This window comes from Schistocerca gregaria, chromosome X (genome assembly GCF_023897955.1).
Source record: "Schistocerca gregaria isolate iqSchGreg1 chromosome X, iqSchGreg1.2, whole genome shotgun sequence".
Lineage (NCBI taxonomy): Eukaryota > Metazoa > Arthropoda > Insecta > Orthoptera > Acrididae > Schistocerca > Schistocerca gregaria.
The window spans coordinates 764,320,386-764,342,254 of NC_064931.1; the positions used below are offsets into that span (position 1 = coordinate 764,320,386).

At 42.4% G+C, this 21,869-nt stretch overlaps 1 protein-coding gene across 1 annotated transcript in view; it reads left to right on the forward strand.

The window, feature by feature from the left end:
* LOC126298308 (dynein axonemal intermediate chain 3-like) overlaps positions 1 to 21,869 on the forward strand; it is a 311,679-nt gene that overhangs the window by 174,447 nt on the left and 115,363 nt on the right. The window contains exon 11 of the mRNA XM_049989604.1: positions 4,248 to 4,365. Within this exon, the coding sequence (XP_049845561.1) occupies positions 4,248 to 4,365 (118 nt within the window). The remainder of the gene's footprint in view (positions 1 to 4,247; positions 4,366 to 21,869) is intronic.

The following is a 21,869-nucleotide window of genomic DNA, read 5'->3' on the forward strand; positions in this document are numbered from 1 at the left end:
AGAAACATTAGGAAAGTCATCCCGCAAGGAGGAAATCGTAAAGCGTCTGTTTTCTCTCACCTTATTGTCCACTTCCTGCACAAAACTTCCATTAACGACCGAAGGACGCCCACTCCGTTGTTCATCATGCACATTTGTGCGGCCATCTTTAAATGCTCTCAGCCACTTTCTTACCATTTCATCACTCATAATGTTTTCTCCGTAAACTGTACTGATCTCACGATGAATATGGATCGCTTTTGGGCCTTTAGCACTAAGAAATCTTATAACAGCCCGTACTTCACAGTCGGCGGGACTCACGTTTATCGGGGGCATCTTAAACACTCAGTACACAACGTAAACAAGAAAGAACCAAACTGTAATGGCGTCAGTGCGTAGATTAAGGCACAGGCTTTCATGTAAAAATAAAATTTTTGAGATATCTTAGCACACCTTTTTTAATTTCAAAACGGTACTTACTTAAAAATCACGCCTCGTACTTCACACACAGAGAAATTTCACAAGTGTTTTCAGAGCACACCTGGCATAACGAGGCACGTTTTAAAATTACTACGGGTACAATTTTTGTAGGTAGGATGATACACTTTCTCCAGCTTGACTAGAAGAGCGATCTACTCAAAAAAATTGGCACACGGCAACACATGCTCCAGTCAAGCATCTTTATGTGACTTTATGTGATATACAGAAGCTTTTTGCTTATACATGGTTCGAGAGAAGAGCTGATTGTCCTTTGAACGGCAACTGGAACTGGGGTGCCTTAAATTTCATAGCTCAGTGGCGTCATTATCTAGTGAAGCTGTAGAGCTGACGAATACCAGGGGGCAGAAAGCTATCTTTAACTGTATACAGGCAGAAAATCTGTCGCCTGATCGCCCACTTAAGTGAACATTCTAGTAACTAGGTGCTTAGAATATTTCAGTGATCCGAATGAATTTTCACTCTGCAGCGGCATGTTTGCTGAAATTAGACTACCCGGCAGATTGAAACTGTGTGCCGGACGAGGACTCGAACCTGTAAGTATCCGCAGGCAAATGTTCTGCCAGCAGAGATGTCCACGCACTACCCACAACCTGCCCTCACAGCTTACCTCAGCTAGTGCTGCAAGGCTGAGAGTAAGCCATTTCCCTTCAATATCCTTTCTTCCCGCAGAGCTAGTCTTGCAACGTATGCTGGAGAACTGTGGTGAAGTTTGGAGAGTAGTTATGGAAGTAAAGCTGTAAGAGAGGGTCGTAAGTCGTACTTAGATACTGGCTAGACATCATTACCCAAACGTATCCAACTCTTGCAAAGAAATATTAATTTAAGTTCATGCCCTCAGTTTTATGTGAAGTGTGTAATGTCGGAACTAATAGGACACATACAGGGTTATCTAGGTGCCCCTACCGATGTCGTTTTATGTAACCCGCACTACTTCTGTATCCAGACAGGCGATGGCAACGTAATCGATATAAGTTCCCCCTCACAGCTTTGGACGATTGTTAATAAAATGAATCACACTGTAAAAAATACAAGTGAGGATTATCCATGTGTCACGTAATTTTTGGACCAAAGTATACCTTACTTCCGCCATAGTTATCCAATTGCCTCTAACCTTTCTTTGTGTGATTAGCGGTGTAGTTAAACAGGTTTTGGATGTCTCTGCAAGTTTATTCCGTTTATGACGATTAATCTTTCGTAAATGGTTCAGAAACGTTGCGTTATAGAGTTTGTGCCACCATCGGAAACAACGAAATTAACTGCAAATACGAAAATCAGAAGCGTGAAAACAACAACTTTCTGGTAAAAGATTAATTTATGACTCGCCCCGTAGGTGTGTTGAAGTAGTTTCATAAACAAAATTTGTGCAATAGGTCTAAGGTGTCTTTGAGTACTTTACGGCTTATTCTGCGACATTCTAACAACATGCTTCACATCTCCAGAGCGAACTGGCTAACTACATTTTTCTTTCATTTGGGGTTGCATAAGACGACGTCGGAAGAGGCAGCTGAATACCATGCATAAATCTATGCCATAAAACCTTTTCCATTTGGAATTGAGCGAGGAAATTTTTCCTGGATCCATGTATTTGTCTTGCTTATCAATTATTTGATATTTTCTCTCGCTAGACTTAAGGCCACTGACGAATATGAACTTACTGACTTTTTGTCATTGCAACACTGAAATTCCAAATTTCATCTAGGAATCAGATATATAGACCATCAGCGCACAATTATCTGCGTGTGACTCTCGTGACAGGTTATAAAATAAAAACGATGATAAAGAGTTCGCATTCATACCAGTAACAGAAATACATGATAGAACAAGAGAGCCGGCCGCTGTGGTCGAACGGTTCTAGGCGCTTCAGTTCGGGACCACGCGGCTGCTACTATCACAGGTTCGAATCCTGCCTCGGGCATGGATGTTTGTGATGTCCTTGGGTTAGTTAGGTTTAAGTAGTTCTAAGTCTAGGGAATTGATTACCTCAGATGTTAAGTCCCATAGTGATTAGAGCCATTTGAACCACTTTTTGAACAAGAGAATTGGGAAAAATCTTGTTAAACTATTAAAAAATAATTTACAAAATCAGACCGTTTTGAGAGTACACATGAGAATGGAACAGAGACAAAAGTATTGTTCAGTTTATCATTGAACTTTTTCTTAATGAAGCCGAAGAAAACGTGTCTTTTCTTTTTTACATAAACAGATTAGTTAACAAAAATTGGAACAAATCACTTTTCACCTACAATAAATTTAAACAAATCATTCATATCATTAACGTAAATAGCACATGCTGAATTTCTTTTAAAACATATGTGAAATTCTTATTTTGAGATAACATATATTCTATGGCAGTTGATGCAGTTCTGCGGTTTAATTTCTCTATTGTACGCCTGAACCGAGTACAAACAGTATATCAACATAGCGCAAATGAAATTTTATGCAAGAAGAAGTTCAAATAAATTTTTATTATATTCTTGAGAACACAAAATGTACGCTTGGATTGTCACGTACTCTTAAAACTTTTTTATTTTTATTCTTATATTTTTTCCGTGCCTATTGAAAATAATTTAAAGGCTGTAGTGATGACGGTAAAGCTTTGCATAATCGTTTGTACAACGTTGTAGTTCATTACCTTTCAGCATAATAACAGCCCTTTAATAAAAGAGAGAGAGAAGAAGGTAATTCAGTCGACAAAACATTTATTCGCGAAAGGAAAAGGTTCTTGGATTGGCTCTCTGCAAAAAAGTTTTATTTCTGTTCTGTCTGTGACGGACTTTGTTTTTACTGTACTTGTTTATGAACTAGGACTTCAGTGCTTCATGTGACAAAGGCACAATATCTTCTTAAATCTTTGTGTGAGGATTTGTGTTGCGTCCAAGAATATTGTACATATGCTGAGCTATGCGAATGAATTGAATGTGGATGGCAAGTGAAACATTTTTCTGATTGAATTAGTCAATGTTCGATGAATAATTTTCATTGTTAAGATCAGAAAAGTACTTTATCGATCTAAACTTTAATTTTTGTAATTACACTAAATTCACGGCGTGTTGGGACTGACAATAATTGTATTCAATATTAAAATGTATATGTGAATGTGTGTTTCAAATATACGTTTAATACGCCAGTGTATTATTGTACCTTGGCTTTAATTCTTCATCGCCAATTAATTAGCTCACCTCAAGTTTCATATCCAGAATTTCAGAACAGTCTCACAGAGAACTGTTAAACAAAGCAAACGGAAAGGCCGGCAGTAAAGCTAGCTCTTCCAAAGTGGTCAGCATTTGCAAGTTATTACTGGAGTACCCCAGTTGAGTGCACTGCAACTATACTTTCTTACTGTCGCAATTATTATTGTTTACGTAAACATTTTGACAGAAGATTTAGTATCTCTGCCATATAAATTGTACAAACAACGGAAAATATAAGTTACTGAAACGATCCCTGTAACTTACTGTTTTCAGTTCGTAGCATGATTACATCATTACTTCATTGGATATTTTTATTACTATTTGGGTTACTTTCTAAGCGAAACCCATTTTGGTCTGTCACTACTAACTAGTCAGTTCCAGCTTCAAAGGAAATTAATTCACTTCCCTCCGGCTCTCATTCTTAGACTCACAGACCGCCTGTGCAAGAGAACTTTGGTACGATCTGAAACTGTTGTTCTGATTATGGAATTATGAACCTGAAAGTGGTAAGAATTCTCAAATATGACGGCCAAATGAAGTTCACAATTCATATCTTGATGTTTTCTGTTTCTGCAGGTCTCGGCTGACTACCCTATTTCCAGTTTCAGTTCACCACTACCTGCTATTTCCGGCAATCGGCTATCAGAGACGGATGAAGTAGCCTCGACATATGGAGAAATACGTCCAGAGGAAGGTACGCAAACACTGTCACGCTAATTAATGAGCTTCCACAGTAAGTACATGCAGATGTTGTTGCCAGATAAGTTTGTTCTTTATTCAAAGTTATATCCTATTAAATGCCCTTATGAGCATAAACAAGTTTTCAGGAATTTGGAAATGACGTGATTTACAGGGTGATCCAAAAGTCCGTTAACATTTGATAATTCAATACTTCACGGAATAATGTAGATAAAGAGGTAAAAATTGACACACATGCTTGAAATTACATGGGTTTTTATTGAAACGAAAAATTTCACAAAATGACTAACAGATGTCACTTCAAATATACAAAAACAGTAATTAGCGTCACAACTGATTTTTAGCAAAGGCGATTTTCTTTATGACAAATCATTCAACAACAATACCTGTAGTCGAAGAACAATGTTGTGAACAACCATCTACAGCATGTCAGTACGTATGGTTAGAAAATGTCATTGGATGATGTCTTTTTGCATGCCTAATGCTGTCGGACGATCGCGGCAGACTTGCGACTTCTGGTAACCCCACAATCAATAGTCGAACGGACTGAGGTCTGGGGACATGGAAGCTCAAGAATGATGGAGGTGGCGGCTCAGCACGTGATCCTCACCCAACGATGTGCCGGAGAGATATTTCACACGTTTAGCAATCAAGGGTGGAATGCCATCCTCCATGAAAGTCGCACCTCCCAGGCTAGGGATGATCTGACTCTCGCCCTCACTACATCTCATTTTAAACACGATTCTGATCCGGCGTCACTGATATTTTGCTGTCCAGCCACCTGACGGCCAATTTTTGGGCTCATTGGAACCTCATGTCATTTGACGCATGTGTGTCAATTTTCAGTTCTCTGCCTACATTGTTGTTGTTGTGGTCTTCAGTCCAGAGACTGGTTTGATGCAGCTCTCCATGCTACTCTATCCTGTGCAAGCTTCTTCATCTCCGAGTAACTAAAACATTATTCCGTGAATTAATGCATTTCAACATGTTAACGGACTTTTGGGTCACCCTGTATTTCGACTGAGTATCTTCAGTGTTACACATCTTCCACTTTTTAATGCGTACTTAGTCTAATGCTTGTGTGCACTTCCGATCACTTCAATTCCATTATTTTATTCTGTTCAAAGACCCGAAAACTTTTACAATATAAAAACTAGTTTAACACAGCATGACAAATCTAAATCAGGTGAAAATTAATGTAGGAGAAAGAAGTATTCCTCAAATGAAATGATCACATTTTTATAAAACGTTGTAGAATATTTATTGAACAATTCATTAACATCCTGAAGTTATCAAAAAGTAAAACTAACTTTTCCAAGTGTAACTGAGCGAGGTGGCACAGTGGTTGAGAAACAATGAGAGTGAAGTTCACTTGCCCACCAGTCCTCATGAATTTTGGTTTCCTGTGGTTTCTCCACACAGAAGGATCTAACGGTATTTATTCAAAGCGAATATAAAAACACGATCAACGGTATTAAAATAGAAAATAGTTTAATAGCCGATAGTGCATGTGATCCTAATTGACAGGCTGCGGCAACTGCAGACGCAATTCATCGCTGCAAGGAAAATTCACAGACATCAGTGAAAACTCTTGTAATTGCAATAATAAAGATGATGCCTAGGGGATGGCACCCAAAAAGGCGACAGCTGCTAACATCGTACCAACACAACCCAGACAGCAGAATATTGTATGGATAAAGTCAAAAAGAAACAAAGAATTGAAGACAGTGCAGCAAAATCTGGCAATATTAACAAGTAACACAATGTACGTACAACCAAAACAGTCTGAACATCACAGAAACTCCATCGCGAAAAGATGATGACAAACTAATAGGCGCAAAAAAAACCTTTTAAAAAGAAACCGGTCTTTCTTTGTGAAATGATGTTTGTAAAAGTAAGAAATAAAGTAGATTAGAGAAACAGTTGACACACTTTTGAATGATGTTCGATATCATGTACAGCAGTTGAGATGCACGTACGTTAGTGAGGAAAGCAGATCATTGACTGAAATTTCACGACACAAATATCCTCTAGTACTCTTTAAGATCCTAAGGTTCTAAGTTAAACATTGCACTTTTAATTCTCAATCGACACCTCATTTGCTGTGCGTGATTTCGAGCATCATTCAAAAGTGCTTGAAGTAAACCTCTAATCTTGTACACAAACCATTTCACAAAATACCAAACCTTTCTTCAATATTTTTTAATTTTCAGGTTTTTTTCAAGAAGTATGAAATATTAACTATCGATCGGTATTCCATAATTATTATTAAGTGTATTGGAGTTTACTGCGAACTTTTATAATCCCCAAGAAAATAATAGCTCTCGTCAATTGCATGTATGAAAACTACACATGCCAGATTCAACATCAAGAAGTGGAGATGGTTAGGACATACTCTTAGAAGAACAAGTGAACACGTTGCGAGAGAAGCATTTGACTGGAACCCGCGAGGACGACGGAGACGAAGCTGGCCCAAAACGACATAGAGACAGCCAGTTGAAGCAGAAGGGCATCAGCAAGGAATAGGATTGGAAGAAATAAAGATACCAGCAGAAGACAGAACAAAATGGCGATCCTTTGTTGCAGCCCTATGCTCCACATAAGGAGTTAAGGGAATCAAAAAATAAAATAAATATACATCAAAGGAAAACATACACTCCTGGAAATGGAAAAAAGAACATATTGACACCGGTGTGTCAGACCCACCATACTTGCTCCGGACACTGCGAGAGGGCTGTACAAGCAATGATCACACGCACGGCACAGCGGACACACCAGGAACCGCGCTGTTGGCCGTCGAATGGCTCTAGCTGCGCAGCATTTGTGCACCGCCGCCGTCAGTGTCAGCCAGTTTGCCGTGGCATACGGAGCTCCATCGCAGTCTTTAACACTGGTAGCATGCCGCGACAGCGTGGACGTGAACCGTATGTGCAGTTGACGGACTTTGAGCGAGGGCGTATAGTGGGCATGCGGGAGGCCGGGTGGACGTACCGCCGAATTGCTCAACACGTGGGGCGTGAGGTCTCCACAGGTACATCGATGATGTCGCCAGTGATCGGCGGAAGGTGCACGTGCCCGTCGACCTGGCACCGGACCGCAGCGACGCACGGATGCACGCCAAGACCGTAGGATCCTACGCAGTGCCGTAGGGGACCGCACCGCCACTTCCCAGCAAATTAGGGACACTGTTACTCCTGGGGTATCGGCGAGGACCATACGCAACCGTCTCCATGAAGCTGGGCTACGGTCCCGCACACCGTTAGGCCGTCTTCCACTCACGCCCCAACATCGTGCAGCCCGCCTCCAGTGGTGTTGCGACAGGCGTGAATGGAGGGACGAATGGAGATGTGTCGTCTTCAGCGATGAGAGTCGCTTCTGCCTTGGTGCCAATGATGGTCGTATGCGTGTTTGGCGCCGTGCAGGTGAGCGCCACAATCAGGACTGCATACGACCGAGGCACACAGGGTCAACACCCGGCATCATGGTGTGGGGAGCGATCTCCTACACTGGCCGTACACCTCTGGTGATCGTCGAGGGGACACTGAATAGTGCACGGTACATCCAAACCGTCATCGAACCCATCGTTCTACCATTCCTAGACCGGCAAGGGAACTTGCTGTTCCAACTGGACAATGCACGTCCGCATGTATCCCGTGCCACCCAACGTGCTCTAGAAGGTGTAAGTCAACTACCCTGGCCAGCAAGATCTCCGGATCTGTCCCCCATTGAGCATGTTTGGGACTGGATGAAGCGTCGTCTCACGCGGTCTGCACGTCCAGCACGAACGCTGGTCCAACTGAGGCGCCAGGTGGAAATGGCATGGCAAGCCGTTCCACAGGACTACATTCAGCATCTCTACGATCGTCTCCATGGGAGAATAGCCACCTGCATTGCTGTGAAAGGTGGATATACACTGTACTAGTGCCGACATTGTGCATGCTCTGTTGCCTGTGTCTATGTGCCTGTGGTTCTGTCAGTGTGATCATGTGATGTATCTGACCCCAGGAATGTGTCAATAAAGTTTCCCCTTCCTGGGACAATGAATTCACGGTGTTCTTATTTCAATTTCCAGGAGTGTATTTTTAACCGTCCATTTCTATAGCTAGCAGCAGCTGCTAGTGATATATTTCCGTTTTCCCTCTAATAATTAATTAAGTTGTTCTTAATTACCCTGCTTACTTCCAAACAAATACATATGTTTTCACAGACATAGATCTCAGAAATGTCAATTTGAAACCCAATTTGTCCATTTCTGACTCTTAGTTTAGGTATGAGAATTCGTACGACTTTTTTTTACCGTAATTACCGGATTACTTTCAAGAAATTAAACTTAAAAAAAAACTAGAACTGACGGTGGTCAATTCGATACCCCATTTGTCCATTTCCCACTCTTCGTTTGTCGATGAAAATTCAGACAATAATGCAGTGTGTAATTTCTAGGGAATGTTGTTTTCGCTCCACTCACGTCTTTGACCAAAAAGACACTGACATGTATACTATTTAGACAAAAGAGACCTTTGATTATAGTGACCGATGTTGATCCAGATGCAGAGGTATTAAAAGATGCAATATACTAATAGAGCGTTGAAGAAAGGTTTTGAAAGCGAGTTCACATTTCAGTTTAGACCAGGACCAATGGTAAGGAAGATAGTCCATCAAGTCGATAAAGTGACTCTTGTCGTCAGAGCATTTCTCTTCTAACGACAAAATGTACATTTTAGTTTTCGCAACGTCACTGTAAAAGATCACCTATTAGTAAGGTGTTGTGTGTGGTGTCACCGCCAGACACCACGCTTGCTAGGTGGTAGCCTTTAAATCGGCCGCGGTCCGGTAGTATACGTCGGACCCGCGTGTCGTCACTATCAGTGATTGCAGACCGAGCGCCGCCACTTGGCAGGTCTAGAGAGACTTCCTAGCACTCGCCCCAGTTGTACAACCGACTTTGCTAGCGATGGTTCACTGACTAAATACGCTCTCATTTGCCGAGACGATAGTTAGCATAGCCTTCAGCTACGTCATTTGCTATTACCTAGCAAGGCGCCATTATCAGTTATAATTGATATTGAATCATGTACCGTCAAGACCGACGTTCATCATTAATGGATTAAAGTTAAGTATTCCACCAGCTACGTCCGTTGTTTCTAAATTCTAATTTCCTTGTCCTGTTCCAGACCTCACGTCAGCCTGCGTGCGCTAAATCGCGTGCCTTTCGGCCTCCTGTAGTAACACGGAGTAGGCTCTCCTGCCAACCACAACATTGTTAAAAACACCAAGAGCTGCTTAATGTTGTTGTAAGCAATAAGTACCTCGTGTGCACTGGAGAAGTCAGAAAGAACTGCAGTAAAAATAAATAAGTAACAGTGTTTCTGCCACGCAACATAAGGAAAAAAAGGTACACAGAGCTCCAAACGGAATCGTGTAACGCTATCAAATCTTTCTGATAATACATGTTTTACAGATGGACTATGAGTAAATGTCTAATAGCACCCAGTAACGACTCCAATCAAACATTAATAAGCCATCTATGCAGAAGCTACAAATCACCACCGATAAGGAAAATGGATACCGAATGAGCGTAGAATGACCGACAAATAATGAGCAATACGTGGTATAGAAAAGAAAATGTGACTTAGGTGGAGGGAGAGGCAGAAATGCAGGTGTACACACGGATACAGGAGAGAAGATTAGTACGCCAAATTGCCTGAACACAAGATTAATGATAACACTAAAGCGACTAACATTATTTTGAGCAGCAAATTTCTTCGGTGTTTAAAACGGACTGTTGCTGTGATTTATGTCGTTTCATTGCCTTAGGGCAGGTTCAATTTACCTTGACTGTTTTTCTTTGTAACTACAAATTTTTAAGATAATTACAAAATTACCATTGGTTTCAGGTGAGGATCAGTTGTCCACTTCTCACAGAAATGCATTTTACCTGGTTAATTTGACGCTTTTGTTAGCCAACAATGATGAATTTCATGCACTGCTGCGTCAGTTTTTGCGCGACTGTTTGTTTTCTCTAACAGCTCGACTTCTAGCTATAATGGGTCGCTATCGCAGACTCGACCTTTCTGAAGCTCAAAATAAAGTATTGGCTGCTCACAGTCGCTAAACGTAGGTATGCTCTGAATGGTTTTACTTACTTGGGAAAAGATGAAACGAGACATGCGGATACTAGACTGCAGAACATATTACGCAACGTCTCGTGAAATCTTACTTACGAAACGGGATATCTGTTACATGAGACAACTTCTTCGCGTCTCTCTGGCTGGCAAAAGAGCTGAAAAAGAAGGATACAAGCCTTGTTGGCACTTCGAACAGGAGTAGAAGGGAAGTACCACCACACGTGAGAAAAGGACAAACTATACTTCATTCGAGTGTTATTTACAAGGTTGATGCGTAACTTCTTACCAAAGGAAGGCTAAGGAAATTTGCTTTTTATTAGTTCTGTGCACTCTAGTGCAAAAGTCGATGAGGCTGCAGAAAATAAATCTCTAGACCCTGTCAATTTTGATAATACCTCTAAGTTCGGCCTTGGTGTGGTAAATGATGTGACTCAAATATAGCGTAAGAGCCATGACGAGGCGCTGGTCCGTACGTTTTCTGTAACGTTCTAGATCTGGCTATGATCAATACCCACACCTTGTACAAGTTAATAACGCAACACCATCTCTCGACGGTCTTTTATAATGAAAGTTGTAGAAGTATTCGTGGTGCCAATCAGGAATTCCAGCCCGCAGCAATTTTAGACCCCATCCATTTTGACTCTCGATAGAGAAGAAGGAACATCTAAGGTGCTAAACGCAAAACTTGCGAAGTTTGATTTTGCAATAAAAACAGAACTAGAGGAAAATGTTTTAAATGCGAAAAATTTGCGTACAGTTCATGTCTAAGCAGGAGGGCAAACGGATATGCAAAAAGTACTATGAGATTCTGTGAATATACTGAGTTCTTCGTATGGATATGTCTAGTAAAACAATAATTATTTGTTCCTGGATAAAAGTTAAATTAGTGAATAGCTAAGCAATTTTATAATAACATTTGTCACCTATTGTTATATGATGTAAAACACAAATACTGAAAGTGTAAGGAGTTTTAGGTACCTCTAAACAGTGTAATTTATTCTTGTATGCTGTAACATAAAAATAAAATTTAGCAGGTTCAAATAAAAACATGCCCTTATAATTATTATTCATGAAAATACAATGAAAGCAATATTAACGACAATAAATACGAAATATCGTTACATTTTGTAAAAAAAAAAAAAAGCTTAAATTCAAGAGAAACCTTAGCGGTAAATTGACCTCCATTGGGCGGTCTAGGGGATAGTTCGAAACTAGGCGTTGTAGTGTTAATCCGTATGGATTGTACTGCAAAGCGACATCAAATGGGATGAACATACAAACTCAGAAGTAGAAAAGACGAATGCAAGGAGGCATCAAGGCATCAGGCATTCAGTTTAAGCAATTTGGAAAAGCCACGGGACACCTAAATACTGGATTGGAACACCATTCATCCCTAGTAAGAGTCCAATGTCTTAACCACTGCTCTCCAACTTCTTGATTTCCTGGCAGTCTCCTTCTCTTTCAGCTCTGGCAGATTATGTCTTTAGTCTTCTACTCTGTTGCATTTTTCTCTATAGTGCAACCTTTTACTGACCAACTGTACAGGGCCTCAACCTTATTTTGTTGCAGGTAGACTGTTCTTTTGCACCTTGCAGGAAGTACAATGGCGCAATAGCTTTTTCAGGTTGATTACTATTACATTTCATCTAACGTGCTTTCTATAACTGAAAATGTTTGTCGAGTTAAAGTTACAGATTATGTGGCCCTACTGACAGTCCCTGATCTCTGTCCCTCGTACAAGCTGGAACAAACGTTCCGAATGCAAAACACATTTGTGGACAGATGGAGAGGTATATACAGGGATTTTAATTTGCCGGATATAGACTGGGAGACTCAAACGTTCATAACGGGTGGCAGGGACAAAGAATCCAGCGAAATTTTTTTAAGTGCTTTATCTGAAAACTATCTTGAGCAGTTAAACAGAGAACCGACTCGTGGCGATAACATATTAGACCTCCTGGTGACGAACAGACCCGAACTATTTGAGACAGTTAACGCAGAACAGGGAATCAGCGATCATAAAGCGGTTACTGCATCGATGATTTCATCCGTAAATAGAGATATTAAGAAAGGTAGGAAACTTTTTCTGTTTAGCAAAAGTGACAAAAAACAGATTACAGAGTACCTGATGGCTCAACACGAAAATTTTGTCTCAAGTACAGACAGTGTTGAGGATCAGTGGACAAAGTTCAAAACCATCGTACAATATGCGTTAGATGAGTATGTGCCAAGCAAGATCGGAAGAGATGGAAAAGAGCACCGTGGTGCAACAACCGAGTTAGAAAACTGCTGCGGAAGCAAAGGGAACTTCACAGCAAATATAAACATAGCCAAAGCCTTGCAGACAAACAAAAATCACGCGAAGCGAAATGTAGTGTGAGGAGGGCTATGCGAGAGGCGTTCAATGAATTCGAAAGTAAAGTTCTATGTACTGACTTGGCAGAAAATCCTAAGAAATTTTAGGCTTGTGTCAAAGCGGTATGTGGATCAAAACAAAATGTCCAGACACTCTGCGACCAAAATGGTACTGAAACAGAGGATGACAGACTAAAGGCCGATATACTAAATGTCTTTTTCCAAAGCTGTTCCACAGAGGAAGACTGCACTGAAGTTCCTTCTCTAGATTGTCGCACACATGACAAAATGGTAGACATCGAAATAGACGACAGAGGGATAGAGAAACAATTAAAATCGCTCAAAAGAGGAAAGGCCGCTGGACCTGATGGGATACCAGTTCGATTTTACACAGAGTACGCGAAGGAATTTGCCCCCCCCCCCCCCCCTCCACTTCTTGTAGCGGTGTACCGTAGGTCTCTAGAAGAGCGTAGCGTTCCAAAGGATTGGAAAAGGGCACAGGTCATCCCCGTTTTCAAGAAGGGACGTCGAACAGATGTGCAGAACTATAGACCTATATCTCTAACGTCGATCAGTTGTAGAATTTTGGAACACATATTATGTTCGAGTATAATGACTTTTCTGGAGACTAGAAATCTACTCTGTAGGAATCAACATGGGTTTCGAAAAAGACGGTCGTGTGAAACCCAGCTCGCGCTATTCGTCCACGAGACTCAGAGGGCCATAGACACGGGTTCACAGGTAGATGCCGTGTTTCTTGACTTCCGCAAGGCGTTCGATACAGTTCCCCACAGTCGTTTAATGAACAAAGTAACAGCATATGGACTATCAGACCAATTATGTGATTGGATTGAAGAGTTCCTAGATAACAGAACGCAGAATGTCATTCTCAATTAAGAGAAGTCTTCCGAAGTAAGAGTGGTTTCAGGTGTGCCGCAGGGGAGTTTCGTAGGACCGTTGCTATTGACAATATACATAAATGACCTTGTGGATGACATCGGAAGTTCACTGAGGCTTTTTGCGGATGATTCTGTGGTATATGGAGAGGTTGTAACAATGGAAAATTGTACTGAAATGCAGGAGGATCTGCAGCGAATTGAGGCATGGTGCAGGGAATGGGAATTGAATCTTAATGTAAAAAAGTGTAATGTGCTGTGCATACATAGAAAGATAGATCCCTTATCATTTAGCTAAAAAATAGCAGATCAGCAACTGGAAGCAGTTAATTCCATAAATTATCTGGGAGTACACATTAGGACTAATTTAAAATGGAACGATCATATAAAGTTAATCGTTGGTAAAGCAGATGCCAGACTGAGATTCGTTGGAAGAATGCAATCCGAAAACAAAGGAAGTAGCTTACAGTACGCTTGTTCGCCCACTGCTTGAATACTGCTCAGCAGTGTGGGATCCGTAACAGATATGGTTGATAGAAGAGATAGAGAAGATCCAACGGAGCGCTTCGATACAGGATCACTTAGTTATCGCGAAAGCGTTACGGAGATGATAGATGAACTCCAGTGGAAGACTGTGCAGGAGAGACGCTCAATAGCTCGGTACGAGCTTTTGTTAAAGTTTCGAGAACATACCTTCACCGAAGAGTCAAGCAGTATATTGCTCCCTCCTACGTATATCTCGCGAAGAGACCATGAGGATAAAAACAAGAGAGATTAGAGCCCACACAGGAGCATACCGACAATCCTTCTTTCCACGAACAATACGAGACTGGAATAGTAGGGAGAACCGATAGAGGTACTCAAGGTACCCTCCGCCACACACCGTCAGGTGGCTTGCGGAGTATGAATGTAGATGTATTATACACTCCTGGAAATTAAAATAAGAACACCGTGAATTCATTGTCCCAGGAAGGGGAAACTTTATTGACACATTCCTGGGGTCAGATACATCACATGATCACACTGACAGAACCACAGGCACATAAACACAGGCAACAGAGCATGCACAATGTCGGCACTAGTACAGTGTATATCCACCTTTCACAGCAATGCAGGCTGCTATTCTCCCATGGAGACGATCGTAGAGATGCTGGATGTAGTCCTGTGGAACGGCTTGCCATGCCATTTCCACCTGGCGCCTCAGTTGGACCAGCGTTCGTGCTGGACGTGCAGACCGCGTGAGACGACGCTTCATCCAGTCCCAAACATGCTCAATGGGGGACAGATCCGGAGATCTTGCTGGCCAGGGTAGTTGACTTACACCTTCTAGAGCACGTTGGGTGGCACGGGATACATGCGGACGTGCATTGTCCAGTTGGAACAGCAAGTTCCCTTGCCGGTCTAGGAATGGTAGAACGATGGGTTCGATGACGGTTTGGATGTACCGTGCACTATTCAGTGTCCCCTCGACGATCACCAGAGGTGTACGGCCAGTGTAGGAGATCGCTCCCCACACCATGATGCCGGGTGTTGGCCCTGTGTGCCTCGGTCGTATGCAGTCCTGATTGTGGCGCTCACCTGCACGGCGCCAAACACGCATACGACCATCATTGGCACCAAGGCAGAAGCGACTCTCATCACTGAAGACGACACATCTCCATTCGTCCCTCCATTCACGCCTGTCGCGATACCACTGGAGGCGGGCTGCACGATATTGGGGCGTGAGCGGAAGACGGCCTAACGGTGTGCGGGACCGTAGCTCAGCTTCATGGAGACGGTTGCGAATGGTCCTCGCCGATACCCCAGGAGCAACAGTGTCCCTAATTTGCTGGGAAGTGGCAGTGCGGTCCCCTACGGCACTGCGTAGGATCCTACGGTCTTGGCGTGCATCCGTGCGTCGCTGCGGTCCGGTCCCAGGTCGACGGGCACGTGCACCTTCCGCCGATCACTGGCGACATCATCGATGTACCTGTGGAGACCTCACGCCCCACGTGTTGAGCAATTCGGCGGTACGTCCACCCGGCCTCCCGCATGCCCACTATACGCCCTCGCTCAAAGTCCGTCAACTGCACATACGGTTCACGTCCACGCTGTCGCGGCATGCTACCAGTGTTAAAGACTGCGATTGAACTCCGTATGCCACGGCAAACTGGCTGACACTGACGGCGGCGGTGCACAAATGCTGCGCAGCTAGCGCCATTCGACGGCCAACATCGCGGTTCCTGGTGTGTCCGCTGTGCCGTGCGTGTGATCATTGCTTGTACAGCCCTCTCGCAGTGTCCGGAGCAAGTATGGTGGGTCTGACACACCGATGTCAATGTGTTCTTTTTTCCATTTCCAGGAGTGTAGATTCATGATTATTATTTCAGTTCGTTGTGTTCATTTTTAAAGATGTTTTCTCTTCATTCCAACAACTACCCCATCACCATCGTCTTTTAATTCCATTGTTTTATTCTTTTTAACTGTTAAAATTATGTGACTATTTGTGATACTATTACGCTGAAGAGCGGTAATATGGCCGCTGCCAACTGCCTTTTTCATGTGCAGGGAATTAAATGACCAATAAAGGAGACAGCACATTGAACCAATACTTGTAAGACTAGATACTACCCTAGAGATACGAGCATCAAAATTTACGACAGTGGCGGGAGGTGATTCGACAGTATAGACAGCATTCATCTACCAAAACTACAGTGTCGAAATTTGAGTACTTCAGTGGCTACGTTATGCGGAGGACCAGGGTTACATTCGCAATGCTGACAGGGATTTTTCCTTGGTGAGAGGGCTGGTGTAGGGTGCACTCAGCCTCGAGAGGCCAACTGAGGAACAACTTGAATGTGAAGTGGCAGCTCCAGGGTCAAGGAAGTCGACAGCGGCTGACCCCAGGCCCCTCCATACGGAATCCAGTGACGCCATTGGCAGAAGATGACACGGCGGCTGCTCGACCTAGATTTGGCCGTTAGAGCCGGAACGCGGAGCTTACTGTAGTGGCTACATTTGCTGGACCGATGCTAAGCAGCAAATTACGAAGTTATGTTTAGTTAGCACTAATCAATTGTCCAGTACATCTCGATGTCGCCTGGTCTAAGAGAGAGATGGAGTGCACATTCATTGAAGCATCTTCGGAAAAAAAGTCAATAGTTCTATGTGCCCTGTTTCGGAAAATTGTTTAAAATGAGTTAGTGGATTATGTATAATAGACTATCACGGTTTTAAGAATGAGATTTTCACTCTGCAGCGGAGTGTGCGCTGATATGATACTTCCTGGCTGATTAAAACTGTGTGCCGGATCTTTGCCTTTCGCGGGCATTTGCTCTACCATCCAAAACTAACCAAGCACGACCGACAGAAGTAAAGCTGTGAGGACAGGGCGTGAGTCGTGCTTGGGTAGCTCAGTTGGTAGAGCACTTGCCCGCGAAAGGCAAAGGTCCCGAGTTCGAGTCTCGATCCGGCACACAGTTTTAATCTGCCAGGACGTTTCATGCCTCTGTTTTGTTTTATTTTTGTAATTTTCACACCCAGATGCATGTACCTGCAGCTTATGTAGCGAGTGCTTATGTGTTTAAAATTCAGAAGTATTTTGTCCTGAAATACTAAGCAGTACTGCCTTCACTAACATACAAAGGTCAGTATACATCATTTCGACTTTGGAAACAGATATACAGTAACGGGTTATTGAAAAACCTGAGACCATCGACACTGGCGTTTAATCCAGTGAGGCCAGAAAAAGGAAAGGTTGTCAGGGATTTATTTAAGTACATTGATGATGAGAGTAGTTCGTGGTTATATGCTTGAAGACAAACACTAGCAACCTGTTGTTATTTAGAAAATAGACACCCATGCAGAACAGGAAGAAGAAGAACAAGAAGAAAAACAAAAGGTCCTTTAGCAACCAGAAACTGTACCAGAGAAACTGGCGTCATAAAGTAAGGACCACAGGACAAAACAGTGATAATTTATTTGTATGGTTGTATTTTGTTATCAATTTACTTCCAGTTATTTTATTTTTGTACCTTTCTGAGGGTTCCCTGATCGTAGGTATTATTAAGAATTATGTTACATTTATGTTTTAATATAGTCTGAGGGTTAAAATAACATTTGAAGAAAGGAATGTTTGCTAATTACAACCTAATGACTCTGACTTGTGGGAAACTGGCCTATAACTGTTTACTAGAAGTATTATTTTTCACATTAAAAACATGAGTTACTTAATAGTAGTATAAATTCTATTCTAATATACTTGTATATTAGAATCAGGTTGTCATTCAAACATATTAAAAGTAGGGGACTGATGACCTCAGATGTTAAGTCCCATAGTGCTTAGAGCCATTTGAACCATATTAGCCGGCCGGTGTGGCCGAGCGGTTCTAGGCGCTTCAGTCTAGAACCGCGCGACCGCTACGGCCGCAAGTTCGAATCCTGCCTCGGGCATGGGTGTGTATGATGTCCTTAGGTTAGTTAGGTTTAAGTAGTTCTGAGTTCTAGGGGACTGATTACCTCAGATGTTAAGTCCCATAGTGCTCAGAGACATTTGAACCATATTAAAAGTAAATACTTAAGTTGTCCTATCTGAAATAACCATTTTGCCTTATGAGCTTTTCTTCCAGAAAGTGCCTCAGTTATTCCATGTGGGCCTTTGAATGCAGTTGCGTCAACCGTTGATACATTACAGAAGTTGGGTGAGCAAGTGTATGAAGAGTCGTTCTTGGCGGAAAGCGGGAGTTCCTTGGCCAGCAGTCATTAGGCCTGTATGGACGGGGAAGCGTCCCCATGGAGCCGTGCGGCAAGCAGCATTGTCCGCAGAGGTCGTAAACATATTATAAGGGAATCAGCCGGCGGCCCCTTTTGTGTCCTGACACACTGGGGAGGACCGTCAGTTGCCTATGAAGAATGTAAACTTCTCAGGCGACAGAAGAACCTGAAGATCGGCGATGAAATACGTCAGACAGACAAAAGTAATCTAATAGACAAATTATTAGTCACCGCTTTAAAAGAGCCCAATCGTCCCTTTGGAGACATGGAGATAGTGCAGTACTGGTAGCAGACGGCCATTTGAATCTCCAGTGCTGATGGAAGTCGTAACAATAATGTAGTGTGGATGCGCAAGTTGTTCGTATGTAATCAGCCCATTACGAGACGTGGAGACGAGACAGAACCGCAGAAAGGAGCTGTTGCGTTTGGATGTGCTCATGCTCAAACCGTGAAATAAGTAACCCGATTTGCTAGCGTATCAACGTGTCTACAAGTCACGTAGCACGACTGAAGACCAGTGGTCGTAGAAAGATTCTAACCGTAGAAGCTGGAGATAAGTGCCACGCCACCGGCAGTCCATTTCAAACCCAACAGCCGGCCGGAGTGGCCGAGCGGTTCTAGGCGCTTCAGTCGCAGGCTCGAATCCTGCTTCGGGCATGGATGTGTGTGATGTCCTTGGGTTAGTTAGGTTTAAGTAGTTCTATGTTCTAGGGGACTGATGACCTCAGATGTTAAGTCCCATAGTGCTCAGAGCCATTTGAATCAAACCCAACAGCAATTGCTGCTGTTAGTGAACGCAGTCCAATTTCAACCAGTTTCCGAACGAACAATGCGAAGTGAACAGCATCAAGTGGACAGGTGTAGCAGAGCACCTTCCAAAAAGCCATTGCTCACAGTAACATATAAAGTTGAACATCTCCAGTAAGTCAGACAACACAGAAGCTGGACAAATGCTGACCTGGAGGCTTTTGTGACGTTTGACGTGTTGCGGTTTTGTTTCTTCGCAAATGATGCAAGACTTCGAGTGCACCGTTGGGTTCATGAGGTATTTATCATGCCGGATATGGAGGGTGTAGTGATGTTGGGGTGTTCTGTATTACGACTAGGGAATACTCATTCAGGTTATCGTCGACATGAACAAGGATTTCCCACATTTGGTATCTTGTTCAAAGACTTAATGCTGCCAGTTTTACTATTCGAACGGTATCTGAAGTAAGTGATAATTCGACACGAAAAGTAGTCTACTTCGCTTATTTTCATTCACATATGTCGTATGGTATTATATTTTCGGGTAATTGTTCCCATCTACATCTAAATCTACGTGATTACTCTGCTATTAACAATAAAGTGCCTGGAAGAGGGTTCAATGAAACACCTTCAAGCTGTCTCTCTACCGTTTCACTCTCGATCGCCGAGCGGGAAGAACGAGCACTTAATTTTTTCTGTGCAAGCCCTGATTTCTCTTATTTTATCGTGATGATAATTTCTCCCTACATAGGTGGGTGCCAACAGAATGTTTTCGCAATCGGAGGAGAAAATTGGTGATCGAAATTTCAAGAGAAGATCCCGTCGCAACGAAAAACGCCTTTGTTTTAATGATTGCCAATCCAATTCATGTATCATGTCTGTGGATCTATATCCCCTACTTCGCTATAATACAAAATCAGCTATTCTTCTATGTACTTTTTCGATGTCATCCATCAGTCCCATCTCATGCGGATCCCACACTGCACAGCAATACTCCAGAATAGGGCGGACAAGCGTGGTGTAAGCAGTCTCTAGTAGACATGTTGAACCTTCTAAGCGTTCTGCCAATTAATTGAAATCTTTGGTTGGCTCTGTCCACAAGTTTATCTATGAGATCGTTCCAATTTAGGGTATTTTTAATTGTAATCCCTAAGTATTTAGTTGAATTTATAGCCTTCAGATTTGTGTGGCTTATCGCGTAATCGAAATTTAGCGTATTTCTTTTAGTACTCATGTGAATAACTTCACACTTTTCTTTATTCAGGGTCAATTGCCATTCTTCACACCATACAGATATCTCATCTAAATAATTTTGCAATTTGGTTTGGTCATCTGATGACTTTACAAGACGGTAAATGACAGCATCATCTGCAAACAATCTAAGACGGCTACTGAGATTGTCTCCTATGTCGTTAACATAGATCAGGAATAATAGAGGGCCTATAACACTTCCTTGAGGGACGCCGGATATTATTTCTGTTTTACTTAATGACTTTCCGTCTATTACTACGAATTGTGACCTTACTGACAGGAAATCACGAATCCAGTCGCACAACTGAGGCGATATTCCGTAGGCACGCAGTTTGGTTAGAAGACGCTTGTGAGAAACGGTGTTGTAAGTCTTCTGGAAATCTAAAAGCATGGAATCAATTTGAAATCCTCTGTCGATAGCACTCATTACTTCATGAGTATAAAGGGCTATTTGAGTTTCGCAAGAACGATATTTTCTAAATCCGTGCTGAGTACGCGTCAATAAATTGTTTTCTTCGAGGTACATCATAGTGTCTGTTTGTCTGCCTCTCTGTCCGACTGTTAAAAACCCATTTTGACAGTAACGAGTAGAAGTACGGAGTTGAAATTTGCGAAAAGTGGTAATTGTTTCAGAATAAGGAATAGTGTAAGGCCACCCACATGAGTACGAAAAGAAATCCGTTAAATTTCGGTTACACGCTAAATCCCACATTGAAAGGCTGTCAATTCAACTAAATACCTAGAAATTACAATTACAAACAACTTATCTCATAGATAATCTTGTGGGGAAGGCAAACCAAAGACTGAGTTTTATTAGCGGAACACTTATAAGACGTAAAATGTCTGCTAAAGAGACTGCCTTGTTAGTCCTCTGCTAGCGCATTGCTATGCGGTATGGTGTCCTTACCAGAGAGGATTGACGGAGGACATCGAAAAAGTTCAAAGAAGTGCAGCTCGTTTTGATAATCAGGAACAGGGGAGAGAGTGGCACGGATATGACAAGCGAGTTGGAGTGATAATCACAAAACAAAGGCGTCTTTCGTTGCGCCGTGATCTTTGCACGAAATTTCAATCATAAACTTTCTCCTGTGAATGTGAAAATATTTTACTGCCGCCAGCCTTCGTGCGGAGAACTGATCATCGTAATAAAATCAGAATAATCGGCGCTCGTACAGAAGTATTTAAGTGCTCGTTTTACCCACGCGCTAATAGAGAGTGGAACGGTATAGAAATAGTCTGAAGATGGTTCGAAGAATCCTCTGCCAGGCACTTAAGTGTGAATTGCAGAGTTGACATGCACATGAAGATCTCTCGTTTGACGAACTCTCAGAAACCCTGTTGTATCTCGACTGGTCCACTTAGTCACTCAGTCT